Source organism: Ctenocephalides felis, unplaced genomic scaffold, assembly GCF_003426905.1.
Source record: "Ctenocephalides felis isolate EL2017-DRISC unplaced genomic scaffold, ASM342690v1 CF-g0.4_SCAFFOLD_01886, whole genome shotgun sequence".
NCBI classification, from domain to species: Eukaryota; Metazoa; Arthropoda; class Insecta; order Siphonaptera; family Pulicidae; genus Ctenocephalides; species Ctenocephalides felis.
This window is the reverse complement of record NW_020538040.1, coordinates 14,320,835-14,347,175: the sequence shown is the minus strand read 5'-3', so window position 1 is coordinate 14,347,175 and position 26,341 is coordinate 14,320,835. Positions and strand designations below refer to the sequence as shown.

At 31.7% G+C, this 26,341-nt stretch overlaps 1 protein-coding gene across 4 annotated transcripts in view; it reads left to right on the top strand.

Moving 5' to 3' along the window:
• The window catches only part of LOC113377881 (unconventional myosin-XVIIIa), a 286,825-nt gene that overhangs the window by 59,332 nt on the left and 201,152 nt on the right, over positions 1-26,341 (top strand). For all 4 annotated transcript variants that reach the window (XM_026618327.1, XM_026618324.1, XM_026618325.1 and 1 more), the window contains exons 3-6: positions 3,116-3,406; positions 3,617-3,886; positions 3,993-4,454; positions 4,534-4,671. In XM_026618327.1, the coding sequence (XP_026474112.1) occupies positions 3,116-3,406; positions 3,617-3,886; positions 3,993-4,454; positions 4,534-4,671 (1,161 nt within the window). The remainder of the gene's footprint in view (positions 1-3,115; positions 3,407-3,616; positions 3,887-3,992; positions 4,455-4,533; positions 4,672-26,341) is intronic.

Here is a 26,341-nt window from a genome sequence, read left to right as displayed (position 1 = left end):
ATAAAAAAAAGTAATCTGCATGACTATCGATTTTCAGTGGGAACTTTCACATAAAGTTCACACGGGTCGGTGTAATAGATTAACCTCTTAATATGAGGAATTAGTAAGAGAAATGAATTACATTTAAAAAACAGGGATGATTCAAATATAATAAGGAACTAGTGGTGTATGACATCATATGATGATGCCAATTTTAAGTATTTGGGCTCTCGTGGCCTAGTGGTTAGGACTTTGGACATCAAATTAGTGGTTCTAGGTTTGATACCCTTTTTGGACATCCTAATGTCAAGTAGTAGTGATTTCTATAGACAGCAATATGACCTTACACGGCGACAATAGACCTTACACGGTATTGCTGCATCAATAAAATAACACAATAAAATCAATAACTAGTACCTTAATGCTGGAACTTCCCGTACCGTAACGAAATGTTCGAGGAACATCAAATGTTTTCAAATACATTATTATAAATATTGTAACATTGTCTAATATTCATAAGAATTATATAAACTGAATTGCAAAGTTGAAATTATTTGTTTAAAGTATATTAGAACTTTAGTCAGAATAAAAAATAAAATCTGAATTATTTTCGATATACAAAAAAAATTTTTCTGAAAAAAAAAGTTGAAACAATTTTTTTTTTCTAAATCAATTATTTTGTTAAGACAAGCAGAAAGTTTTTTGAATCATTCAAATCGGACGCTTAGTTCTCTCAAAAACTGCCATTTTTTACACATTTAGCTCCGTATTTTCGAAATGACTGGGCCTGCCTCTGCCAAAAACTAATAAACACTTCTCCCAATCATTACTAATTGAATGTTTTTAGATCATTCAAATTGGATGCTCCGTTCTCTCAAATACTAAATTTCTATTTTCTGCACTCTTTGCTCTTTATCTCCGTAATTGCTGGACCTGCTTTTGCCAAAAACTAATCAGCACATCTTAATTCCTATTAATAGGAATCGAATGTTTTTTGAACTATTCAAATCGGTTGATCCGTGCGCCCGAAAACGGGACTGGAAATTTGTATCCATACATACACACACACACACACACATACACACATCCACTTTTTCTGAGGTATGCCAAAATGTTCATAAACCTTCAAAACGTCGAGAAATGTAAAAATTTTCAATTTCGATTTTCGGCCCATTACAATAACTTACCCTACGGGAAGTTAAAACTTATATTTTATTAAAAATAACCCTCAGTGCACATGGTTAATGGAATTTTATGTTACATTTACAAAATTATACGGTAAAAACTTATATTTTATTAAAAATAACCCTTAGTGCACATGGTTAATGGAATTTCATGTTAAATTTACAAAAATAACTGTAAAAACTTATATTTTATTAAAATAACCCTCAGTGCACATGGTGAATGGAATTTCATGTTAAATTTACGTAATTAAACGGTAAAAACTTATTTTTTACTAAAAATCACCCTCAGTGTACATGGGTTAATGCAATTTTATGTTAAATTTACAAAATTAAACGGCAGCAACGCTATCTTATGCTGTTTTATTGGTAGTGAAACTGTGAAAATGTCTGTCTATTTGCCGCACAATCAGGCGTATTTTACATATAAACAAACAAGAAGGAATCTTATGATAACAGAACTTCGATAATGCAGTTTTCATAACATTCTTCCCTGTTTGTTTAAATATAAAATACGCCTGATCGCACTGCAAATAGATTGACATTTTAATAATTTTCACTACCAAGAACAAGCATAGCATAACGTTGTCATAACAATGCTATGTTATGAGCTCTGTTATGACAGAATTGCCCTATTAGAGTCCATGTCTCCGATCCGTATAGAGCTATGCTCTAGACATAGCACTTTATTAGTCTCTTACGAAAGTAGAGATTCAGTTTGCTCGTCAGTAGCGTTCTCTTTTTCGTGTGTGTTTGTGCGTGTGTATATATATATATATATATATATATATATATATATATATATATAACTAATGAATAAGACTGTTTTGAGCCTCTCTTCTCCCCGAGAGGCTACCAAAAAATTATGCTAGACTCATTAGCAAACAGATTACAATAATTTTCTGCTCGCTAATGACAAAGCGCAAGTGAGTGCCGAATCGAAGAAACCGATCCAAATTTATCAAATACCAGCAGTATAATAAAGCGCGAGTTAGAAAACCCATATTCTTACAGTGCCGAAGAAATTAATATTAACACAAGATGTATGATTTTTCCTAATTTCTTTGATAAAATATTGTTAATATCGATTCAATTTACATGATTTTTAAGTTTTCAAGTTTTTGCCAGAAAATCTGACTTGCTTATACTATGTTTTCTCGACGTTTTGCGTCATTCTGAATCGTTTGAGACCAAAATTGTGTGTATATGAGTCGATTATTGACCTTTCGTCGAAGGTTTCTCAAAAACGGCTGGACCGATTTCAAAAATTTAAAAACCATTCGATGTATCTCGTCAAGGACTAGCGTTTGTTAGTTTAATGCGACGATCAGCTAAGCCGTTTCTTTCTAATTAGCAGATAAGTGTAAGATTTTTTACCTATGTTTTAAACCAAAATCTTGAACCGATTTAAAAAATTTAAAAACGGTTTGAAAGATATTGGTTAGGAGTGGCGTCGATTAGTTTTTGGCAACAATCGGCCGAACCGTTTTTTTGTAATTAAACATAGAAAAAAAATTTTGTCAATTTTGGTGAAACCTTGTATAACGATTTTGTAGTCTGAAATAACATACTAATGCCATTCTAATCAAAATTGATGTGGAAGCTTTTGTATGTTATGTGGTGTCTCTTAGGCTGCTATTGATTACAGCTTACGTTCATAAAATTTAATTTTGGTATAGATTTTAAAAAATTATTTATATGATCTGTTTTAATTTGTTTTCGTTTTTATTCTTTTTATTTGTTGTACAATAGAAATATGATTTTTTCAGAACATCACCTTGTAATTTGATATGGAATTGAGATTAAATATCATATGATTGGCACTGTAAAAATCAATGTTTAATATTTAGTAACCATTCAGGTCTTTAAACAACAAAGTACAAGTTTGTTAAAATTTGTTACTTTTTTGACACACTTTATCATAAAGATTCATATGTATTTTTTTTTCTCTTCAGGTTAGACGTTCATTAAAACTCCGCGGTAGAAGAAAAGAAAAGTTGCCTTCAGGAATCACTGCAGATTATAGTGCATCCTTTTTTGCTCAATTGGAACGAGATAGTCCTTCTGTTGATGGCTCAACTCCAAATAATAATGCCTCTTTAACTACAAATGGTACCGATTTATCTTCAATCAATGGTGGTGGGTCCAGTTTGACCCATAGCAGTTTAGGCAGCAATGCTGGAAGCGCATCTTTACTTACTCACAGTGACAGCTCGGAAGCCTCCTTAAATAGTATCACCAACCAGGTAAATGGACTTAATAATATTAGTTAAAATAATATTCAGCCAATTTGAATTTGCTAAAAATTGACCATCATCTGTGTTGGATTATTCCTATATTTGTGGAATCAGTACTTACTTGGTTTGAATTTTTTTTGTAAATTATATAAATTAATCTAAATTAAATTATGTTATATTTGACACATTGTATAACTATGTCAATTTTCTCTCTATCAGAATTCAATTCGCCAAAGTCTACCTCCAATACCGCCACGACCTCCAAAGCGAGGAATCCTGAAAGGTCCACGCACAAGCCTCACAAATTTATCTGCTGATGCAACTGATCATTCCAGTACTATTCTTGAACAAAACACTATCCAAAATGAATTGATATCTTATCAGAACCTAGAACCAATTTCGTCCAAATTAGAAGTGTATGATACTCTGCCTGTTGGTCATCATCATGCGAACAGCGCGTCTCCAGATAAGCAGATGAATAATCTTCAGGTGATTTAATTTAAACTAATCTTTAAATATTGTGACATATTTATTTAGGTCTTTTGTATTGTTTATTGTGTTACTATATATTTATTATCTTCACTTTTGTTTTCAGGTATTAACTTCAACCTCACCGAGTGCGGAGTCTCTTACATCCACAAACTCAAGTTTTGCAACACCTCCATTTTCTTTAAGTCCTGTTGGAGAATCCCAAGGATACCACAGATGGTCTAGAGTCGCCACATTCGAAGATGTTGATCTTCCACTTCCAGATTTGCCTTCAATAATTCTTCCAGCACCGCGAACATTGACCATTTACCGCCAAAAAGGACCTAAAAATGATTTTGGATTCAGTTTGAGAAGGGCTATGATTTTAGATAAATCTGATTCAAAAGATGCAGAGGGCAAGAAGAATTTTAAGGCTGTTATTTTTGCCGAACCGGGAACTGTGGGAGGAGCTACTGGATTGTTGCCTGGTGATAGATTGTTGGAAGTAAATGGGGTTAAAGTTGAAACCAGGACTCGGGAGGAGGTGATTGAAATGATCAAGTCGAGCGAAGAAAGTGTGACGGTTACGGTAAGTGAAAAAATTTACATTATTATTCATTTAAAAATGTCATTTAATAATATTAAACAATTATCATTATACATTGTAGGTTCAGCCAATCGCTGAATTAGCAGAATTATCAGCGCGGTGTCTCCTGGATATTTCTTCTAAGGTGAATGGAGAAACAGAAAATAGTTATTCTTCAAGTACCTTGAGGAGATCCGCCAGCAAACGATACGACACCAATGTGAGTGATTTTTTTAAACATTTTACAATCGTTTTTTTTTTTGCAAAAATAGATCTATTTAATGCATAAAAATATAAATCAGGCGTTGATTCATTTGTCATTGAGGTAACGTGATATATTTACCGTAATTTATTATTATTATATTTTTTGTCATTATGGTTCTGGAAATCGACATTTCTGGATAATCGTTTTTGTATGGGTATTTAATGATCACTGTAAGCAGTAGAATATTTTCACCTGATGTGATTCAATGATCATCATCCTTTTTATACGCCGAGATCCTATCTATTTTGAATTTGTTATCGGAGGTTTTTTTTTTATTGTTTATTTGTTGACTTTGATACACGTACATTAGTCATATACATTTTATAAGTTATCTTTACAATTTTATTTTATTTGATTGTATATAAATATATAGCGCACTATATATTCCTTTTTTGTCAATAATGTTATAGAATTGGTTAGGAGGGAATTTTTTTACCTTACTATCTTCCTCCATAATGACGTGTTCAGCATCCGCCCTAGTCACTCCACTCATCGGACGGTTGTCGCAAGTTCTACTTCGCGATATATTAAAAATGTTAGATAAAATCATAACTAGCTGTAAGTGGAATTCTGTCTTAAGGCAATTAGGGCATCGTGCCTTAAGGCAAATTGCTGGAACTTCCCGTACCAAAAATTATTATTATTTTTTTAAAACGATTAACATTTTTGAAAAAAAATTACTTTGAAAAAATAAGATTTTTGGAAAACTATAAATTGGACAAAAAATTAGTTTTTTTTGAAAAAAAAAATTTTTTTTTTCTTTATTTTGACATATTGTGGAAGATCTGAACTTTTTTTTCAAAGCAATCGTACTGCTTTAACTACATAGGGACAAAATATAAAGCGCGTAAGCGCCGCGTCGCTGTCTAACGCATAAGCATTGGTACGGAACCGATAGGAATGTTAACAAAATGTATACTTATTGTTAAAATCTCTATAAAATGTCTGATAATTTGATGTGCATATGTCTAATGATCATTTTTTGACCGCCAAATGGCTCATTTTTTTTACTTTTTCCTCTATATCTCCGAAACCGCTGGACCTACCTTCATGAAAGTTGTATCGATTTTTCATCTTGTCAATACAAATAAAATGTTTTTTGAATTATTAAAATCGGACGCTTCGTTCTCTTAAAAACTGAGTTACCGTTTTCGGAACTTTTTGCCCCGTATCTTCGGAACGGCTTGACCTGCCTTTGCCAAAAACTAATCAGCACGTCTCCTTATCAATACGGATCGAATGTTTTTCGAATTATTCAAATCGGTTGATCCGTGTTCCCGAAATCGTCGACGAAAATTTGTATCCGCACATACATACACACACATACATACATACATACACACACATACACACACACACACACACATACATCCATTTTTTCTAAGGTATGCCAAAATGTTCAGAAACCTCTGAAACGTAAAGATATATAAAAATTTTCATTTTCGATTTTTTTGCGATTACTATAACTTGCCCTACGGGAAGTTAATAATGAGAAGCAAGCGACACGGACCGATTGTTATTATGATAAACAGGAGTAACAAATAATTTAAATTTATACCAAATTGTCGTATGAAGATTTTTCATAACATCAGTGCAATAAGTAGATTTTGGATCCTTTTCTGAAAATTTGGTGCCATCAAAACACAATATGAAATTATGAAAAATTTACTGAACCAATAAAATTAACGTTGCGATAATACGAAAATAGACGGTGCTAAAATTAATCTCAATGTACGTTATCTTTTGATATGATAACTCAATGTACGTTATCTTTTGATATGATAACAATTATAAATATTATTTATCTTGCCACACTTCTGTTTGTCTATAACAAACAACAAACAATATCGCGGACACCTTTCTCATATTATCTATGCAGAAACGTACGTGTGTTCTTCTAACGAAATAAATGTTTTGAGGTTCGTTTCTGAGCTGAAGAATTATTAGTGGTAAAACATGATGCTATCTAACGGTCGGTTCAGGAACTTATATTTGTGATTTTAGTTGCAAACTCTCAGGCACAGGTTTGAATTTGAGTACATCCTCGCCTCGCTTTGAGTTTTTTTTTTCAAAATGATTGCTGCTTGATTAGTACTAATTTTTGGGAGTATTTGCAATTTAATTATTTAAACAGAATTTATTTCTTTTCTAAGCGATTATGATAATGAAGATCCTGTATGGCAATTTTGCCGTAACAGAGCCCATAATATAGCGTTGTCATGACAACTCTGTTATGCTTGCTTCTTGGTAGTGAAAACTGTGAAAGTGTCTAAGTTATTTGTTGTGCGATCAGGCGTATTTTACCGATAAACAAGCAAGAAAGAATCTTATGATTACATCATCTACGATGACAATGCTATGTTCGGGGCTGTGTTACCGCAGAATTGCCCCATTTTAGTTGCAAATATTTGAAAATTATTTGAATTTCAAAGAAGTTTTCACAGTTTTATGAGTTACGAGCACATTTATCTCTTTCGCTTCGACGTTGCCTACGACATAACAAATTGTGTGCACGGGTGTCGTCTATAGATGACATCCGCATAACGAACTGTGTGTACGGGTGTCGCCTATAGACGACATCCACAGTATCGACAAGCAAGTTCAATATTTATCACACTGAATTCTTATGTCTTAAAGCAAACATACTGCTAGAATGAATCATTATGCATTTTATATTAGAGTTAATTCTAATAATGGAATGAGAAATACGATTAATTTTAATTTTGGTGGAAATGGCACTTATGAAACTAATTGATTTAAAAGAAAAAAAAACATATATTTTTTGACCCACACATGAAACTATTCTTGACACAAAAGTAATATACTAGTACAAATAATTTTAGTTTTCAAAGAAAACCACTCCTAAATTTATTTTCTTATATAAATTACATACTTATCACTTTAAATTTTTTTTGGATTTTTCTTCTTCTGGGGTGTTTCTGATTTTAAATATAAAAAAAAATAGAAATGAAAAATGTGAATAAAATCGGAGCTGCTTGTGAGGACTGATTTACTGCACAAAATCGATTTTTGCGATAATCCTTGGTATAATTGCGTGGATAAATTGTTACTACATATTTAATATTTATTTATAATTGAAATGATTAACTATAAAATTATTTACTATCATAAAACAGCCAAAATATTTTTATGGTAGAAAAATCCTCGACTACTTGAAGGTCCAGAGCCCGGATTTTCATTTTTTTACGTTTTTCATGTTTTCATTTGCTATTAACATTTTTCGACAGAGCTCTTACTCGCTCAAAGCTCGTATCTCGAATACTACTAGTATGCCGAAGCAACGAATTGCTCTTTTGGCGGCTCGTATCTCGAAAAACTCGTATGTAGGGGCACTCGTACGTCGAGTGCCACTGTATTAGATAATTGATGATTTTTTGATATTTGGTAGTAGATATTTTCTTGAGCACTGTTTTCTATTATACAAGTATTTCTACTTATTGAATGCTTAAACCGATCACTAATTTGTGTCGATAAGCATTAACAATAAATCATTCGATATTGTTTCCAATAGCGTTAATCTTACACACCTTCTTTCTAATCAACTCGACTTATTAACTACCATCGTGATATTTTAATGATACGAAATCAATCGTTCTCACAAAGTATGATTCTAAGTTAATGGCCTATTAATTATATACCTCGTGCTTTTCTTTCACACCCATCTAATATCTAAATACAAATATGTCGATAAATAATATTTATTGCAATCTGTCATTTAATATCATAACGCCATAGTGCACATAGGCCATTATCGTCTAATTGTGTTTGACTAACATTAAAAACGAAAGTGGCTGTTGAAATCACGAAATCATGAATCCATTCATTATGCATACCTTCGCCTCTTTATTATGTGTTGAGTTTATAGTTTCTCAAATGTCTAATGGAAGATTTGAGCATTTGGATTTCTAGCAGATCCAACAAGGATGCAGGATCAGTTGTCTATTGTAAATGAATATTTATTAACCCATGTTCCATTAGGGTATAAATACTAAATTAACTTTTTTTTTCAAATTTGTTGTCTGTCTGTTTGTTTGAGCTAATTTCTAGAACGGCTGGACCGATTTTGACGAGATTTTCATATGCAGGTAGCTGATGCAAATGGGCGTAATCAAATATCATCTTATCTTATCTTACCTCAACTAGGCATACCCGAGGTTTGGTTCGCGTGAAATTTGACAAACTCGTTAATTAGTTTAGGGAACTAACTAAGGGGTTTATTTTTAACTGCATTTAAAAGAAATTCGATTTTGTTTAAAAAAAATCCAAAATTTTTACGATTTTTTTAGGTACTAAAAATACATTTGGGAGAAGGAGAGTAATCTTATACATCACCACATATCGCCAAGGGGGAAGGAGGTGTTCAAAAATCCTTAAAAATTGATTACGTTGAAACAATGTAGCAAACCGTTATTTTGCAGGTAATGGCAAGTAATACAGAAATATGTTGCAAATAGATTCCAATCGGCTCCTTTGGTCAAGTTGGTGTTTTGGTAGGGTAATGAGAGGTTGCACAAAAAATTTTGGGGTAATGGTTCGAAAAGTTTTCCGACCATTGGTATATATGGACAAAATGACATAGTTGCTATATTTAAAAATAACATGAAAAAAACTATAATCACAATCGTATCAGATGTTGAGCGTCATTGTCACAGTGTTGTCGCAGTTCAGTTCAAAGACCTACGAAAGTTTATTGTGAAATTGATTTTGACATGTTTTTGGGGCTTATTAATTGTTACTTGTTATTGTTTTGTAGTTATTTCTATTAAAACCAATGAACTTATGCCAGTACTAGTGATTTCGATCAATTTTATTGCAATAATCAGACATTGATTGGAATTGATGGAATTTTAATGTTTCTTCAAATTTATTCAGTTTTAGACAAAATTATATACTTATGCAATGGATAAAAGGACATAGTTCTATCTCGCGAACACTACAGTGTAGTCTATTAGAGGCCAAGAAAAAAAATTAAAATCTATCAAAGGCGATTGTCTTTCAACTTTTACTTTAACTACTTTTAAAAACAGAGCTAAGGATCCACTGGTAAAAAGAAGAGGCTTGCCCTTATTTCAAAGACCTCTTTCCCAGTCTTGAGCCTGGCAAAGGTTCAACTTCTGTCTGTTTTAAAAATAGACCTAAGGATCAACTGGTTAAAAGAAGAGGCTTGCACTTATTTCAAAGACCTCTTTCCCAGTTTGAGCCCGGCGAAGGCTGATTACAGTGTATAATTTTGTCCTTCAGGGTGATATTCTGACGTCCTCAAGAGAACCAAATCATTATTTGTGAACTGTCCTCTTAATAATTTGTATCCCTTTGTATATTTGCGAATGACTGTTTTATTTAGAAGTTTAGTAAAGTTTTTCAATTAGATACAGTTTATTTTGTATGATATATTTTATTCAATGTCATATACACATACAATTAATTACTACTTCTTGGTATTTCTGAATGCTAAGGTTGAACTTGCTCGTACAATCCTGTATCTCCATATGGGTTGATCTCAAAAAAAAACCTATCGTCATGATATAAACAAAACGTCATTACTAAACAAAAATGTGGGAAGTGAATTTGAATTTGAATTTGAATCTGGTCAATTCCTCCGGAAGCGAATTTGAACCAGTTTTCGTTCGCCGGTCGAGGTGGGCATCGAAAACGAAATTTTCGCAATCGAATTCGAGCGCGTGTTCCGTATGGCGCTCTCGTCGAAGTGCACGGTGTCACTTTACTCCGAGCGATGCCCACGCGCGAATCAATCAGTGGGCACGTGGAATTTTAATAAGATTATAGTAGAGTTTTTCTAACGGAGCAACACTGGGGGAAAGATTACTCACTGATTTAATGTAATTGCTGAAACTTGAAACTTTTCTTCGTATAGCTAAAGAAATGCTCTTACACGTACCAGACTAGGTCTTTTGTCTGGGTATGTTGGACTCGTATAAATAATACTAACTAAAACCTCCGGCGGAATTTCAATAAGATTATAGTAGAGTTTTTCTAATAAAGCAATACTGGGGAAAAGATTACTCACTGGTTAATGCGGTTTTTCAAACTCATAACTGTTATTTGTCTAGCTAAAGAAATGCTATTACACGTGCCAGACTAGGTCTTTTGTCTGGGTATGGACCCATATAAATAATACCAACTAAAACCTCCGATGAAATTTTAATAAAATCAGAGTAGAGTTTTTTTAAAAGAGCAACTCTTTTTTAATGCAGTTATTGGAACTTGTAACTTTTCTTTGTATAGCTAAAAATGCTCTTACACGTGCCAGACTAGTTCGTTTGTCTGGGTATGCTTGACTCATATAAATAATACCAACTAAAACTTCCGGTAAAATTTTAATAAAATTATGATAGAGTTTTTCTAAAAGAGCAACACTGGGGGAAGGATAACCCACCTCTTTAATGCAGTTATTGAAACTCGTAACTTTCTATGTATAACTAAAGAAATGCTCTTATCCGTGCCAGACTAGGTCTTTTGTCCGAGTCTGTTGGACTCATAAATAATACCAACTAAAACCTCTGGTAGAATTTTAATAAGATTGTAGTAGAGTTTTTTTTTAAGAGAAAGATTACTCACTCGTTTAATGCAATTATTGATACTCATAACTTTTACACGTGTCAGACTAGGTCTTTTGTCTGGGTATGTTGGACTCATATAAATAATACCAACTCATAACAGAGTTTTTCTAAGAGAGCAACACTAGGGGAACAATTACTCATTCTTAATGCAGTTGCTGAATGCATTTATTGAAACTCATAACTTCTCTTTGTACAGCTAAAAAAATGTCTTTACACATAGCATACTAATTCTGTTGTCTGGGTACGTGGACTTTTGCCACTTGTCGCCACGGAAAATGCTATTAGACAATAATAGTTACATTATTTAATCAATGCGATGCATGAATTTATTAAACTAAAAAACAAAAACCAAATTAAAAAACATAATATTAATATGTATTTTTTAACAAAATTTTTATGAACTCTTATTACTTCATGAATTTTGCTTTGATAGTTATTTAACTAATCATTTAATTTTTTATAATCACTCATTTTTTCTTATAATACAATCATACGTTAATTCTATCATACGTTTGTAATACATATGTTATGGTCGCATTTTTTTATAAAAATCACACTGGATATTTTATGGGGGGAGGCTCTAGAGTTTTATGATATCCACTCTTTTTTATACTTTTATCTTAATTGGTGCCATTTGTTCTTTTTTGTGATTTATAAGTAAAAGGTCTTCTGTAACTTATAAGTAGGTGTAAGTGGCATTTTGCTTTAAGACAAATTGCTTGAACTTTTTGATATGTAATAATCGGCTTCAATTCAGTCAACAGGAAATATTCATCGAAGTTTACATTTTCGTCGCCCACACAAAATACATGAAACAAAAGCTACTGATTACAGTTTACGTTAACACTTTAATAAAATACATTTTTTGAACATGAAATGGATAATTGCAAAAGTGAAAGATTTTACAACTAAATTTAATTTATACAGTAAGAGATATTATAAGTATTTTTGAAAGAAATCAATTGGAAATTGTATTGTTTATTTTTTAGTAAAAGCAAAAAAATTATTTTCAAAATGAACAGTTGACAATTGTATCTGAATAGCTGAATTTCTATCCTTATTAAGTCAATTATGTACACGTACCGTAAAATTCATGCGTTTGTTATGATATTTATTTATTTATTAGACGAACATCTTGCCCAAATATTATTTTACGATTTTTCGTCTAGCTTTTATATTAAGCGATGAATGTTTAAAATGATTTTCTATTCGTTCTCTATGAGAATAATGCGCCAGTAAATCAAAGAAAATTTATTACGTGGCACAACCATGTACTCGTTGAATTATGGCTTGTCCAATTATATCTATTATAATTTAATAAAACATGCTTTGTGTCCATAACACGACAGAATATTGCACAATTTAAATAGAAGAGGAGAGGAGGATGCTTTGACAAGAGCATATTGGCAATGCATTTGCAATATACCTTCTAGGGAGAGATCACTTATGGTTAAAGTAAATGGTGCAGGTATTGTTTATAAATCAAGTAAAAAAGTAGCGGTATAGGATATCGAGATTTAAGACACTCCTCCTTGGGAAGTTAATAGTGAATTTTTTGGCTCCAGGTTGTCTCTTTTTACTCCGCCTATGGTGCACAAAGGACCAGATGACAAATTTTAGAACAAAAACAAAAACATTTCTATAATGATGAATTGGCTGGGATTTTACTGAACATAGTTTGATAGTTGTTTGCTCGATATGTGCTATTTATTGTGATGTAGTTGATGTAGTTTTTGCAATATAATTACTGAAAGTCAAATTGGATCTTTGTGCCCTGCTCTACCCTAACGCAAAAGTCTATCTTTATATCACTTTTCCTATTTTACAGGATTACCAATTCCTCGTGATCTACTTCACCTTCAGCATATCCTCAACGAGATTGAGGTGTAAAATTTAAGTACGATATAATATCATAATGTGTCTTAGTGATAGAAAGCGACACATGGGGTACATGACTTAATTACATATCATTACCTTCGCACACGTTAAAACGCTAGCCGATATTTATGGAGTTGAAATTATCGGTTATTAAATGTGACTTAAAATGCGCTTAAGAAGGGTACGGTTTACTGCACTCAAGGTGATGTAAACATATATATTTGCCGATTTGTATAACAGGTAATCAAGGCAATTTACTTATTACGATGTGGCGAAAACGAAAAAAATCACAAAATTCCTCAGGATTTGAAGGTACGCTGGGAATGCGTTGCGAGAGGCGGAGATTGTACGAGAATTGCGATGACATGATTTGTTATCAAGTTCAGGTTGGAGGACAATATGGAGTTTTGGGAGTTAGAGGAAGATGTGCCACAATATGTGGGTTAAAAAGAATAATTATGGGATGATTATCTTTTGGATGCAGGAGGAAAATTTGTCATATGCTTGTAGGTCATCAAGGATAAATATTTAGAAGTTGGAGGAAGAGGATAATTAGTTCTTGGTAGTTGGACGAAAATGTGTCGGAATATGTGGATCATTAAGGGGGAATATAGGTTAATTATCTTCTGGAGGTTGGAGAAAAATGTGTCAGAATATGTGGGTCTTGAAGGATAAATATAGGGTAATTATCTTCTGAATGTTGGAGAATGTGGGTCATATAGGATAATTATCTTTTCTAAGTTGGATAAAAATATGTTAGAACAAGTAGGTCATCAAGGATAAATATCTTTTGGAAGTTGTAGGAAAATTTGTCAGAGCATGTAGGTCATCAAGGATACATACTCTGACAAACTTTTCTCTAACTTCCAAAAGATATTTTTTCTTGATGACCTACATGTTGAAGGATAAATATAGGATAATTATCTTCTGGATGTTGGAGAATGTGGGTCATATAGGATAATTATCTTTTCTAAGTTGGATAAAAATATGTTAGAACAAGTAGGTCATCAAGGATAAATATCTTTTGGAAGTTGTAGGAAAATTTGTCAGAGCATGTAGGTCATCAAGGATACATACTCTGACAAACTTTTCTCTAACTTCCAAAAGATATTTTTTCTTGATGACCTACATGTTGAAGGATAAATATAGGATAATTATCTTCTGGATGCTGGAGAATGTGGGTCATATAGGATAATTATCTTTTGTAAGTTGTAGGAAAATGTATTAGAACAAGTAGGTCATCAAGGATAAATATCTTTTGGAAGTCGGAGAAAACTGCGTCAGAGCTTGTAGGTCATCAAGGATACATACTCTGACAAACTTTTCTCTAACTTCCAAAAGATATTTTTTCTTGATGACCTACATGTTAAAAGATAAATATAGGATAATTATCTTCTGGATGTTGGAGCATGTGGGTCATATAGGATAATCATCTTTTGTAAGTTGGAGGAAAATGTGTCAGAACATGTAGGTCATCAAGTATAAATATCTTTTGGAAATTGAAGGAAGATTTGTCAGAGCATGTTGGTTATTAAGAATAAATATAAGATAATTATCTTCTAACTCATCAAGAATGAATATAAGATTTTTTTTTAGAGTTGAAGGAAAATGTGTCAGAATATGTGGATATTGAAGGATAAATATAGAATTATTATCTTCTGGATGTTGGATGTCATTTATGATAATTATTTTTAAGTTGGAGCAAAACGTCTCAGAACATGTAGGTCATCGAGGATATTTTTTAGAAGTTGGAGAAAAATTTGTCAGAGCATGTAGGACAATAAGGATAAATTTAGGATAATTATCTTTGGAAGTTAGAGCAAAATATGTCAGAATATGTTGCTCATCAAGGATAAATATAGGATGATTATCTTTGGAAGTTAAAGGAAAATGTGTCAGATTGTGTAGGCCGTCAAGGATGAATATTTGATTATTATATTTGGAAGTCGGTGGATAAGGTGGGTAACTACTCACAATATGTAGGTCGTCAAGGATAAATAAAGAATAATATTCCTTTGGAAATTAGAGGACTGTGTGTCAGAATTTGTGGGTCATCAAGGATAATTGTCTTTTGGAAGTTGGAGAAAATTATGTCAGAATGTGGGTCTTAAAGTTTGGAATATGTCAGAATATGTTAGTCATCAAGGATAGATATTGGATAATAACCTGTCAGAAAATTTAGGTCCTTAAGGATGAATATAAGATTATACAATTTTTTTTAAAAAAATTGGAGGATAATGTGTTAAAATATGTGGGCTCTGAAGGATAGATATAGGATAATTATCTTCTGCATGTTGGAGGAAAATGTGTCAGAATATGAAGGTTATCAAGGATAACTACCTTTTAGAAGTTGAATGTGAGTCTTAAAGAATAAATATAGGATAATATTTTTTTGGAAGTTCGAGAAAATTATTAGAATATGTGGGTCATCAAAGATAATTTTTATTTCCTGGAAGTTTGAGGAAAATATGTCAGAATGTGCTTCTTACAGAATAAATATAAGATAATATTTTTTTTGAAGCTGGAGGAAAATGTGGCTCATGATATGAAGGTTGAAATTATGATAATTATATTTGAAAGCTGTAGATAGTTGTATCAGATATATATGGATCATTGCGGATAAAGATAGAATTTCCTTTTGGAAGTTGCAGGAAAATGTGGATCTTGAAGGATAATTTGGAAGAAAATATGCAAGAATATGTGATTCTTAAAGGATAAATATTTAATTAATAACTTGCGGAAGTTAGAGAAAAATTTGTTAGAATATGTAAGTCATCAAGGATTAATACAGGATAATTTTCTGTGGAAGTTGGTGGTAAAACTGACAGAATATTTGAGTCATCAAGGATGTAGATTGAGCTCTGATACTAGATTTGGGATTTGGCAATAAAACCGCTAGCCATGATTTTTTAATCTAAATCTGACTAAATTATTTTTTGTTACAAAAAATCATTAATAATGTAATAAGAAGATACTCCAACAACTTGTTATTATTTGGCCAGTTAAATACTCCTATCAATATAAGAAGATCTTCGTCTTAAATCCAACTATCTATTGATTTATCACTTCATTTTAACATATGAATAAATCGGTGTATGATAAATGGCTTTTGCCTCTGACACCTAGAACAAAAATAATTGCATGTAATATATTCCATTGTACAATGCCTAATATGATTATATGGCAAATGCACCACGCCTTTTAAATCGCCTTTTTTCGTCGTTTAGCCTTGTCATAATTTATTGTTTGCTAATTCAAGAAATTGTTTTAGCGATTCAAATATTTAGAATTTGTCTGCTCTTGAATTATCTTCGAATGACATTTTTAACACTATCATTTGTTAAGATTAGATAACATTTTTAAATAATGCGACAATATGGAATATGTTTGCTATTTAAAATAAATACAGCGTAATAAATCCATTGTTTATTTTATACTTTAATTGTTTCTGCTAAACAAAATTTGTACATGGGTGTAGGCCCATATAAATATTTTTCTAAAAAAAATTATATTAGTTATTTCATTAAGACATTTAGCAATTGTTCGTTAGTTTTCTTCAGATTGCTGTTGAAGACAACCCAATGACTATTTTTACTCTTTGTGATTATATTATTTATATACTTCTAATTAGCATTTAATTTTACAACAATGCCTGAAAAGGCCATTTTTACTTGCACATATTTTTTATCTATATTTTAAAGTGAACCTTACTACTGCTTGACATCAGGTTGTTTGCAACCTGGGATTTGAACTTCCAACCTTGTAGTTCCAAGGCCGAAGTACTTAAATATATTCTTTGAGCAATAACGCTTATTTGGTTCAAAATATAGACATTTGTCAATGAACTTGTTCCAACTAAAATGCAACCTCTAAATTGTACTGATGAAAATATTTTAGAAAAACATTGGCAAGCATGGACAACATCAAGAAAATACTGTTCATTATTTTTATTTAACCTAATAAAACGAAACAAAACCAAATAACAATAAAATTTATGGGAACGTCCATTATCACAGGTCAAGGTTGCCTAAATTGTATACTCCTTGGATACTACATATATGTATCTCATTCCATCTGACCTCATTCATATATAAAAATATTTTCATTGTTTTTTAAGATTTATATTATAAATAAATCGATTTTTATGGCTAATAGTTTACAGTAATCTTTCATAGCTGCCAAGGCTAATGTAATAACAAGACAATTCTTTCTTTGCCTGAGACGTCTGTAACGATTATAGCTTCAATTCTTTTCTATGAAATGTCGCAATGAAAAATGCTTTGTAAATGTCTTTCAAAGACTGTTTTATCACTCGATCACAAATATAACAATATAATGGTCTTTAGGTTTGCTACGACATTGTTTGTTAAAGGTTTTGATGTGGTGGGAAATAAGTTTTATAGATTTATTATTATTGGGTTGATCGACGAGTAATTTATGGTTATGATTAGATGAATTTAATAAATTGATTTTCTTATCGATTAATGTGCCGATTTTTTTCAACAACTGGTCTTATAACCTTAAACTTAAGGGGAGTTCATTAATCTCCTGATCTATTTTTTAAGAATTTAGGACCCCCCTCTCCCTTGGTGATATTTGGTGTTATTTAAAATTATCCCCTCTTTCCAATCAATCATCACTTGTATTTTTAGTTACGAGAAAAAGTTAATATTATTTTTATTTTTGTTTTAAAAATGTTTGGATTTAAAAAAAAATCAGGTAAAAAATAAATATACATGATATCTTACTATACCCCTTCCTCTTTTACGTGATATTTCGAGATTTTTCTTGCCATCTAAATTCATAATACATTTTCCATCTGCATCTTTTATATAAGTGCCGACAGTTATATTACACGATTAAATTTTTTACAAATTGCCAGATTAAAATCTATTTGGCATCTATTGAATAGATATAAATCATAAGCATTATTGATCAAATTAACCTGAAAACGGCAAGGTCTTACAGTGTAAATTAAAATTGCAAATTTTTAATAAGCCCACCTATTTTTACTAATTGGATAATATGTGACATTATTCATAAATTCTCACATAAATTAACTACTGTTACAAACGGTAGCGGCGGCTAATTTTAGGAAGAGAGCTGGTAGAACTATAATTTTGAAATACTTCTGTATTACTTAGGGGGGGAGATCGTCTATGAATTACGTGACGTTTTAAGGGGGGCGGGGGTTTTGACAAAAAATCGCAAAATATCACGTGGGAGAGGGAGGGGTACAGTAAGATATCACGTGTATTTATTTTTTACCTGATTTTTTTTAAAAATCCAAACATTTTCAAAAAAATCAAAAATTTTACAATTATGCCTCGTAACTAAAAATGTTTGGTGCGAAAGGGGGGAGTAATTTGGAATATCATCACGTATCACCGAGGGGGACGAGGGTCCAAAACCCTTAAAAATCGATCACGTGATTAATGGACGCCTTCTTATATAAAAGTTTCATTTGGATTTACAAACTATTGATATATGTTAATAAATAGAACTTTGACTAGTGGAGCATGGCACTGTGCCTTAAGGCAATTTGCTGGTACTACCCCTTAATAGTGGGGGTTGTAAGTTTAGGGACCACCAATGATACCCTAAAACCTCGGACCTGTAGAAGGTCCCACCGATGTTGCCAAATCTAGGATCTTTCTGCTGCTAACAAAACTGTTACCAATCTGTGGAAGCTGAACAGTATAAACAGACGAAGATCTTTGATATATTTATTTTATTTTATTACTTCTGGTACACTTTACTAAGTGTATGATTAAAGTATTGAACTGAAAGAAAATTGAAGAAAGATTTCAACAGAAAAGTGGCGAACACTTTTTCTTTTTTCACATACAGCGTCATCTCTGATACTTAGCATGCACTACAAACTAATATTTTTTGTTTGACAGCTACTCATTGTTCTCTGCTCAGTTAATTTCATGTGACAAACCGGCATTGTGTTCACTGTGAAATTGTGCAAAAAAGTGAAAAAAAGTTATTCGTTTCCTTACATTTCAATTGGAAACCATCAAATCAATCACGTGTATTGTACAAATTTTTATTCAATTTCAACAGCAAGCAATTTTTTTCTTCATCTTTTGTTACATAAAATGAAACCATCTGGTGGTGAAACGGAGTTCGCCCGGTTTGCTAGTAAATCATTAAAAATGTATCAATGAGAAATAACAATTGCTTTATTATTGCTTAAATATTTTCAAATAATTATTATAAATACTGTTTGTACATCATTCGTATTTTATAAATCCAATATAATGTAAGTGCTTATAATTGGTGGACGACTTTTATATATGTTCACAAGAAACAAAAAACATATACAAACGAAACCTAATCGAGTCTAGTTAAAATTCATTAATCCCCATCTCATATTTCTAATAATTATTATCTCGACAGAATTTTAAAATCATTTACCGCTTGCTCCCTGTCTATTCGTTTGTTTATTTTCTTAATTACATATAACTGTACGACCCTGTGACATATTTCAATCGATTAGATTAATCGTAGCCGATTATCGAATCATTATTTGATGAAATGTATAGTTATTATTTTAATTAGATAATTACTTTAATTCGATTAGTTGACAGTATATTGTTTTTGATATTAACAAATTACTACTAATTGGGTCGCGATTGCCGTTTATTATTGAATATTAACATATATCAACAGTGTAATTGATACACATAAAACCTTGTTTATATATATATATATATATATATATATATAAATGAATGTATGTGTGCGTCTGTCTATCTTGTCTTATAGTCTTATAGTCTATCTGAAACTGTTAGGTGTATCTTCAAGAAAGTTTTCCCATATTTTCATTGAAATCAAGTGGTCAGGGCTAGCTACCCCTAAGACTTTTTTTATTTTTTTGGGCCGATTTTCATCTTTATTTCATTTCTATAATACATATACTATATAATTACCATTGTTAACCTTAAATTTTCACACTCTTACTACTAACCCCTATTTCCTAAAAATTGTTACAGTAAATACATCATTTTTAATCTAGATTTTTTTTCATTTTATTTTGAGATTTTTTGAGCTTAAAAGCTCAAATTTACATAAAGAAAAAAATTCGTATCAAAGGTTGTTCAACTCTAATATTTATTCTTTAATACATGTGTTGGCTCAATTATTTATTTTTGATAACGAGATATCGAAAAAATACGTGCAACCCAGTTTCAACCCTCCTGCATACTTCACAATTCTATTAATCATTTTTGAACCTGGTCTAAACTTGTGAAATTTCGTCTTTTTGTGGATGTTTTACACTTAATTTCTATTTAGATTTTCTTAAGGTATTAGATAAAACAGCTTTTTTTGGACCAGGATGTGTATTTAGGGTTTTTTGTCTCTGAAATAGAATCCCTTATAGCTTATTTTTTATTGTAATAACTATGGGACTATTCTGCCGCATAACAGAAAAATGTTATGGCAAGGCCATGTTACGGTTCAACTTCCATACATTATGCTACTGAATCATACTGAATACTGTCAAAATGTCATGTATTTGCTTGTGCATTCCGGTGTTTTACACATAAACTGCAACGTAACTCGTATGTTGTGAACCTGAGTCAGAAAAACCCTATTCTCCAACATTGGTTTTTGACATTTGTGCGGTTTCCAGGTTATGTTTTATATCTGACAACCTTAGAAAAACGCTTGATACACAGCAATCACGTGGCTTTTGTCAATTTTGGAACGATTTTGTATGGAAAGTTCTTCATAACATAGCCTTGCCATAACATTGGTCTGTTATGCGGCAGAATCGGTCTTTATATGTAACAAAACTGCAATTTTGTTCAGATTGTTAATTAAATGTATAATACTACAACCTCGTGATCGGTTATAGCTAGTATATATATTAAAGTGGTCCTTAATATGGATATGTTTAAATTTCTTTGCTCCCAGGGTCTCAAAGACTTCCAAATTGATAAAAGAAAATTCTCTGATAGTTTTAGCTCTTAATATTAACTTTTATATAGTCCGCACTCCAACCAAAGTTTCTTATGAAAATAACATTAGTAAAATTATATTTATTTTATAGATTTTTTTAGCGACAAGTGAATTAAAATTTTGAGAATAACATTGTATTTGCTTATTTTGATCATGAATAAAAAAAATACAACAAAAATTTGGTATATTTTATAAAATAAGTATTTACTTGGGATGGAGAAACAAGAAACTTTGGTTGGAGTGCGGATTATCTTAAAGTTAATATTAGGAACTAAAACTTTTGGAGAATTGTTTTTTTTTATCAATTTGGAAGCATTTGAGCCCCTGGGAGCAAAGGAATTCAAAAATATTTTATAATTATAATAATGATTTTATTTGATGGAAATTTGATATCATACTGCTTGATATCAAGCTGGCCGAGGTCGGTATCGAACTTACGACTTGTTTATGATATACATACTACGTTTTTAACCATTACACCACCGTTGGCTCAGGTGAACACAAATTGACAGTTACTCCTTTGTTGATCTGGTGTCTCGATAATGGGCTGCATATTAAATGTAACCTTTATATAGTTCGACTCAGATTTTTGTTTTACCCAAAACTCTGGTGTCTTTTGACATTAGTATTGTTGTTAATCGTAGATCTAGTGAATTGATAATGTGCCTCATATACATATTGTTGGTATCGCACCTATCTGTGTGCAATATTAAGAGTTTGTCGTAAATAGCCATTGCGGAATGTCAAGAGTGATTGCATTAATATTTATGAGACGCGAGCACGCGAGCTACACCCAATACGATACCACCGTCGTACACCGAGACCTATATGCACCTATATTGATATATATCGATCTTTCTTACTTAGTATATTGTTTGCATTTGAAATATACTTTGTTAGGCTGGGATTACATGAACTATGAAAAAACTTCCACAAATTTGAAGAGATTTTTGTTCTTGCAACCACATGTTTCAGATTCTATTGCCGTCTCTGACAGCTTGATATCAAGCAGAGGTGATGTCAATTTTTTGAGGGCGTCCATTAATCACGTGAGATTTTTAGGGGACGGGAGGGTTGACAAAAAATTACGAAATATCACGTGGAGGAGGGAGGGGTATAGTAAGATATCACGTGTATTTATTTTTTATCTGATTTTTTTTTTAAAAAGCCTAACATTTTCAAAAAAAAAATTCAAAAATTTTGCCATTTTTTCCGTAACTACAAATACAGGTGAGGTTTGGTGGGGGAGGGGGGGGTAATTTTGAATATCACAACGTATTACCAAGGGGGAGGGAGAGTCCAAAAATCCTTAAAAAGTCGATCACGTGATTAATGGACGCCCCCTATATTTGAAGTAGAAATAGTATTAAGGAGCATTCGTGCATATGTATAGCATCAATAATAACTATGTGGTGCATGGCATCGTGCCTTAAGGCAAATTGCTAGAACTTTCTGGCCAAAAATAAAATTTTAAATTGTTTTTTTTAAAACTGAAAAAATTAGATTTTTGAGAATTTTAAAATTTTTGAAAAAAAAACGGAACTATTAGAATTGTAAACAATATTTGCTATTATTAAAATCTCTATATAATATCTGATAATTTGATGTGCATATGTCTAATGGTCATTTTTGACTGTCAAATACCATTTTTAGATACTTTTTTAACTGGATCTCCGAAACAGCTAGACTTGTCATCCCAAAAATTTAATCAGTTGTTCGTTAATACAAATAAAATGTTTTTTTTTTTTTAAATGAAATAGTGGACCCTTTTGCCACCAAACTGTTTTTTTACGCCGCCTATAGGAAAAAAACTAGATGACAAATTAAAAAACAACATATTTTTACAGTGATAAATTAATTAGCTATGAAGATTACTGTACTTTGTAGGATAATTGTTTTTGTTTTGTTTTGTAATCTTATCATAAAATGTATGATAAACTACTGGGTTGCCTTATAATCATGAGGAATTACATTGCACCAACAGCTTATAGATCACTAAGAATAGTTCTAATTGAGAAATAACTCTTTCCCATACTGCCTTGACTTATCCATTAGGGGAAGTACGGACAAAATGATACGGTTTTTTGTTTTTTTAATGATATCTATTAATTTAATGATCAGTCTTAATCGTTTTTACTCATCTTTCATGCATTGACTACCAGTGACATGGTTTTCTAATTAAGTAGGAACAACATATTTATTAAGGAAAAATGCAACTAATAACAAAAACTATTTAGTGCATATAGTACGGACAAAATGGCATTATAGGGAGAGACGTGATAAGAACTAATTTCTTAGAACATTCTGGTCTTCTTTGGGGCATCAGCACATGAAACATGAGCCCAAAGGAATTAAATCATTCATCATACCCAGCCTTTGCAGGGTTCAGAACAGTAAAATAGGTCTTTGCAATAAATTTCAGCATTTTTTTATCATTCAAGATTATTTGGTCTATTATTAGAAGTAATCAGAGAAGTCAAGAGCCAATCACCTTTGATAGGTTTCAATTTTCTTCTTACTTAGCCTCGAATGAATTACCCTGTAGCTCTTATGAAATAGTTCTATGTCATTTTTACCATTATATAGACACGTCATTTCGTCCGAAAGTGAACAATATTGAATAAATTATCAAAATTCTATCAAACATCTGGTAATTGCAATACAATTGATGCAATTGCAATACAATTGATCAAAATCTCTAGTACTGACATAAGTTCATTGATTTTAATTTAAATAATTACAAATAACAATAAAAGGACGTCCAATAATCACGTGAGCGAGTTTTTAAGGATTTTTGGACCCCCCTTCCCCTTGGTGATACATGATGATATTCAAAATTACACCTCCTTCCCGATTGCACGTGTATTTTTAGTGACGTGATAAAACTGTAATTTTTTTTTTAATGTTTGATTTTTTTAATTAGTTAAATACACGTGATATCTTACTAACCCCTCTCTTCCCCACGTGATATTTTGTGAGTTTTTGTCAAACCCCTCTTCCCCCCCAAAAACCTTACGTGATTATTAGACGCCCCCTAAATGAGTCCTCAAAAACATGACAAAATCACCTTCAAAATAAATTTTTGAAGACGCGGTTCACGTTTGAACTGATAACTGCGACAAGACTTTGACAATGACGCTCAACATCTGACCCGATTACTATTATGGCTTTCTTCATGTTATACAGCCGCGAAAACGTTACTAAAACCATCAATTTTTCAAATAAAGCAACTGTGTCATTTCATCCATATACACCATTTTGTCCCTATTTCCCCTACTTATCTATGTATCATTTAAAAAATTGAAATCGATGCTTGGGGCTCATTATCATCGAGTCCGATAATTATAATAATCACAGGTAGGGACATATGTTTGGGCGAGGTCTCTCGCGGCTCTCGAGTCCTCCGAATAAAACCGTCGAAAGAATTCTGCATGACATCACAACTGCAGGAGAGTGAAGACAAGGTGCGGTTGCGATGATCGCCTAGGTGTTGTTACGGAACTTTGATTAGTGGCAATTAAAATTAATAATAGTAAAGAACATAATATAATATTGTGATTTATTATTTGGAATTTATTAGAGCATTGGATTGATGATAATTAGACAGCTGGAGAACAGTTGTTGAAATAGTTTAAAGGTAAATTATCTATTATTATTGCTAGCAATGTACTACAGGGTGTCCCAAAACTAAACGTCTAGCCTAAACAGGGTACATGATAGTATTGATCATAGTTACGAAACTAGCCAAAACATTATCCTATATATGCAGTTATTATTTCTAGAAAAATGTAAATTCTAGAAAATTTGGGCACTCGTCAATACTTTCGAATGTGATCCTATTGGTATTGTTATTTAGGGTTACGAAACCAAAGTTTAAATGAACATAAGTAATAAAAATTAACCACAATAACCAAAAAATAAACATAGTTTCAACAAAGCTCTGGATTGCACTTGTAAGTTCATAATCTTCAAACAATAGTTATAGTTTTCAACACTTGAAAGCTCATAACTATAGTCAAACTATAGTTTGAAAATCATGAGCTTTTAAGTGCGATCCAGAGCTTTGTTGAATGATTATTTTTTGGTTATTTTTTTTTACATTTGTTTATTTAAACTTTGGATCTGTAATCCTACATAATATTACCACTAAGACCACAGTCAAATGTACTGACATAAGTTCCCTAAGTTTTCTAGAATTAAGATATTTTATTAAACTATGAATTTAAAATTTTTGAAATCAATCGACTTTGAGATGTCCTTCTTTGAGAGGATTGTAAAATACTTGATATTTCTATTATTGAAAAACTTCGAATAAAAAAGTGTAACCTAACTAGTAGTATATGGCATCATGCCTTAAGACAAATTGCCGGAACTTCCCGTATCGTGATGAATTATTCGAGTAATATTAAATGTTTTCAAATAGATTATTGTAAATACTGCAATTTTCGTTATTCTTATTTTATAGACAAAATATAAGAGTTTATGAATTGGTCAACGACGTTTATATATGTATTACAGAATAGTAAATAAACAAAACTTAATCAATCGGATTTAAAATGAAGGACATTGTCTAATATTTATAAGAATTATATAAACTAAATATAAAAAAGTTAAAACTATTTATTTGAAGTTAATGAGTGAGCTTTAGAACTTTAGCTAGAATTAGAATTAAAATCCGAATTATTTTTGATATCTAAAATAAATTAAAAAAATTGGAAATTAAAAAATAATTAAATAAAATTTTTTTCCTCAAAATCAACCCAAGCAGAAAGTTTTTTGAATCTTCCAAATCGGATGCTTAGTTTTTTCAAAAATTGCCTTTTTGCTGCACATTTAGTCTCAAATCTCCAAAATGGCTGGACCTGCCTTAGCCAAAAACTAATCATCACTTTTCTCCGACATTACGAATTGAATGTTTTTTGGATCATTCAAATCGGATGCTCCATTCTCTCAAAAACTCGATTTCTATTTTCTGCACATTTTGCTTCGCATCTCCGAGACGGCTGGACCAACTTTTGCCAAAAGCTAATCAGTACGTCTCCTTATCAATAGGAATCAATTGTTTTTTGAATCATTCAAATCGGTTGTTCCGTACGCCCGAAATCGTCGACGGTAAAGTGTATCTACACATACACACACATATACATTTATTCTAAGGTATGCCAAAATGTTCA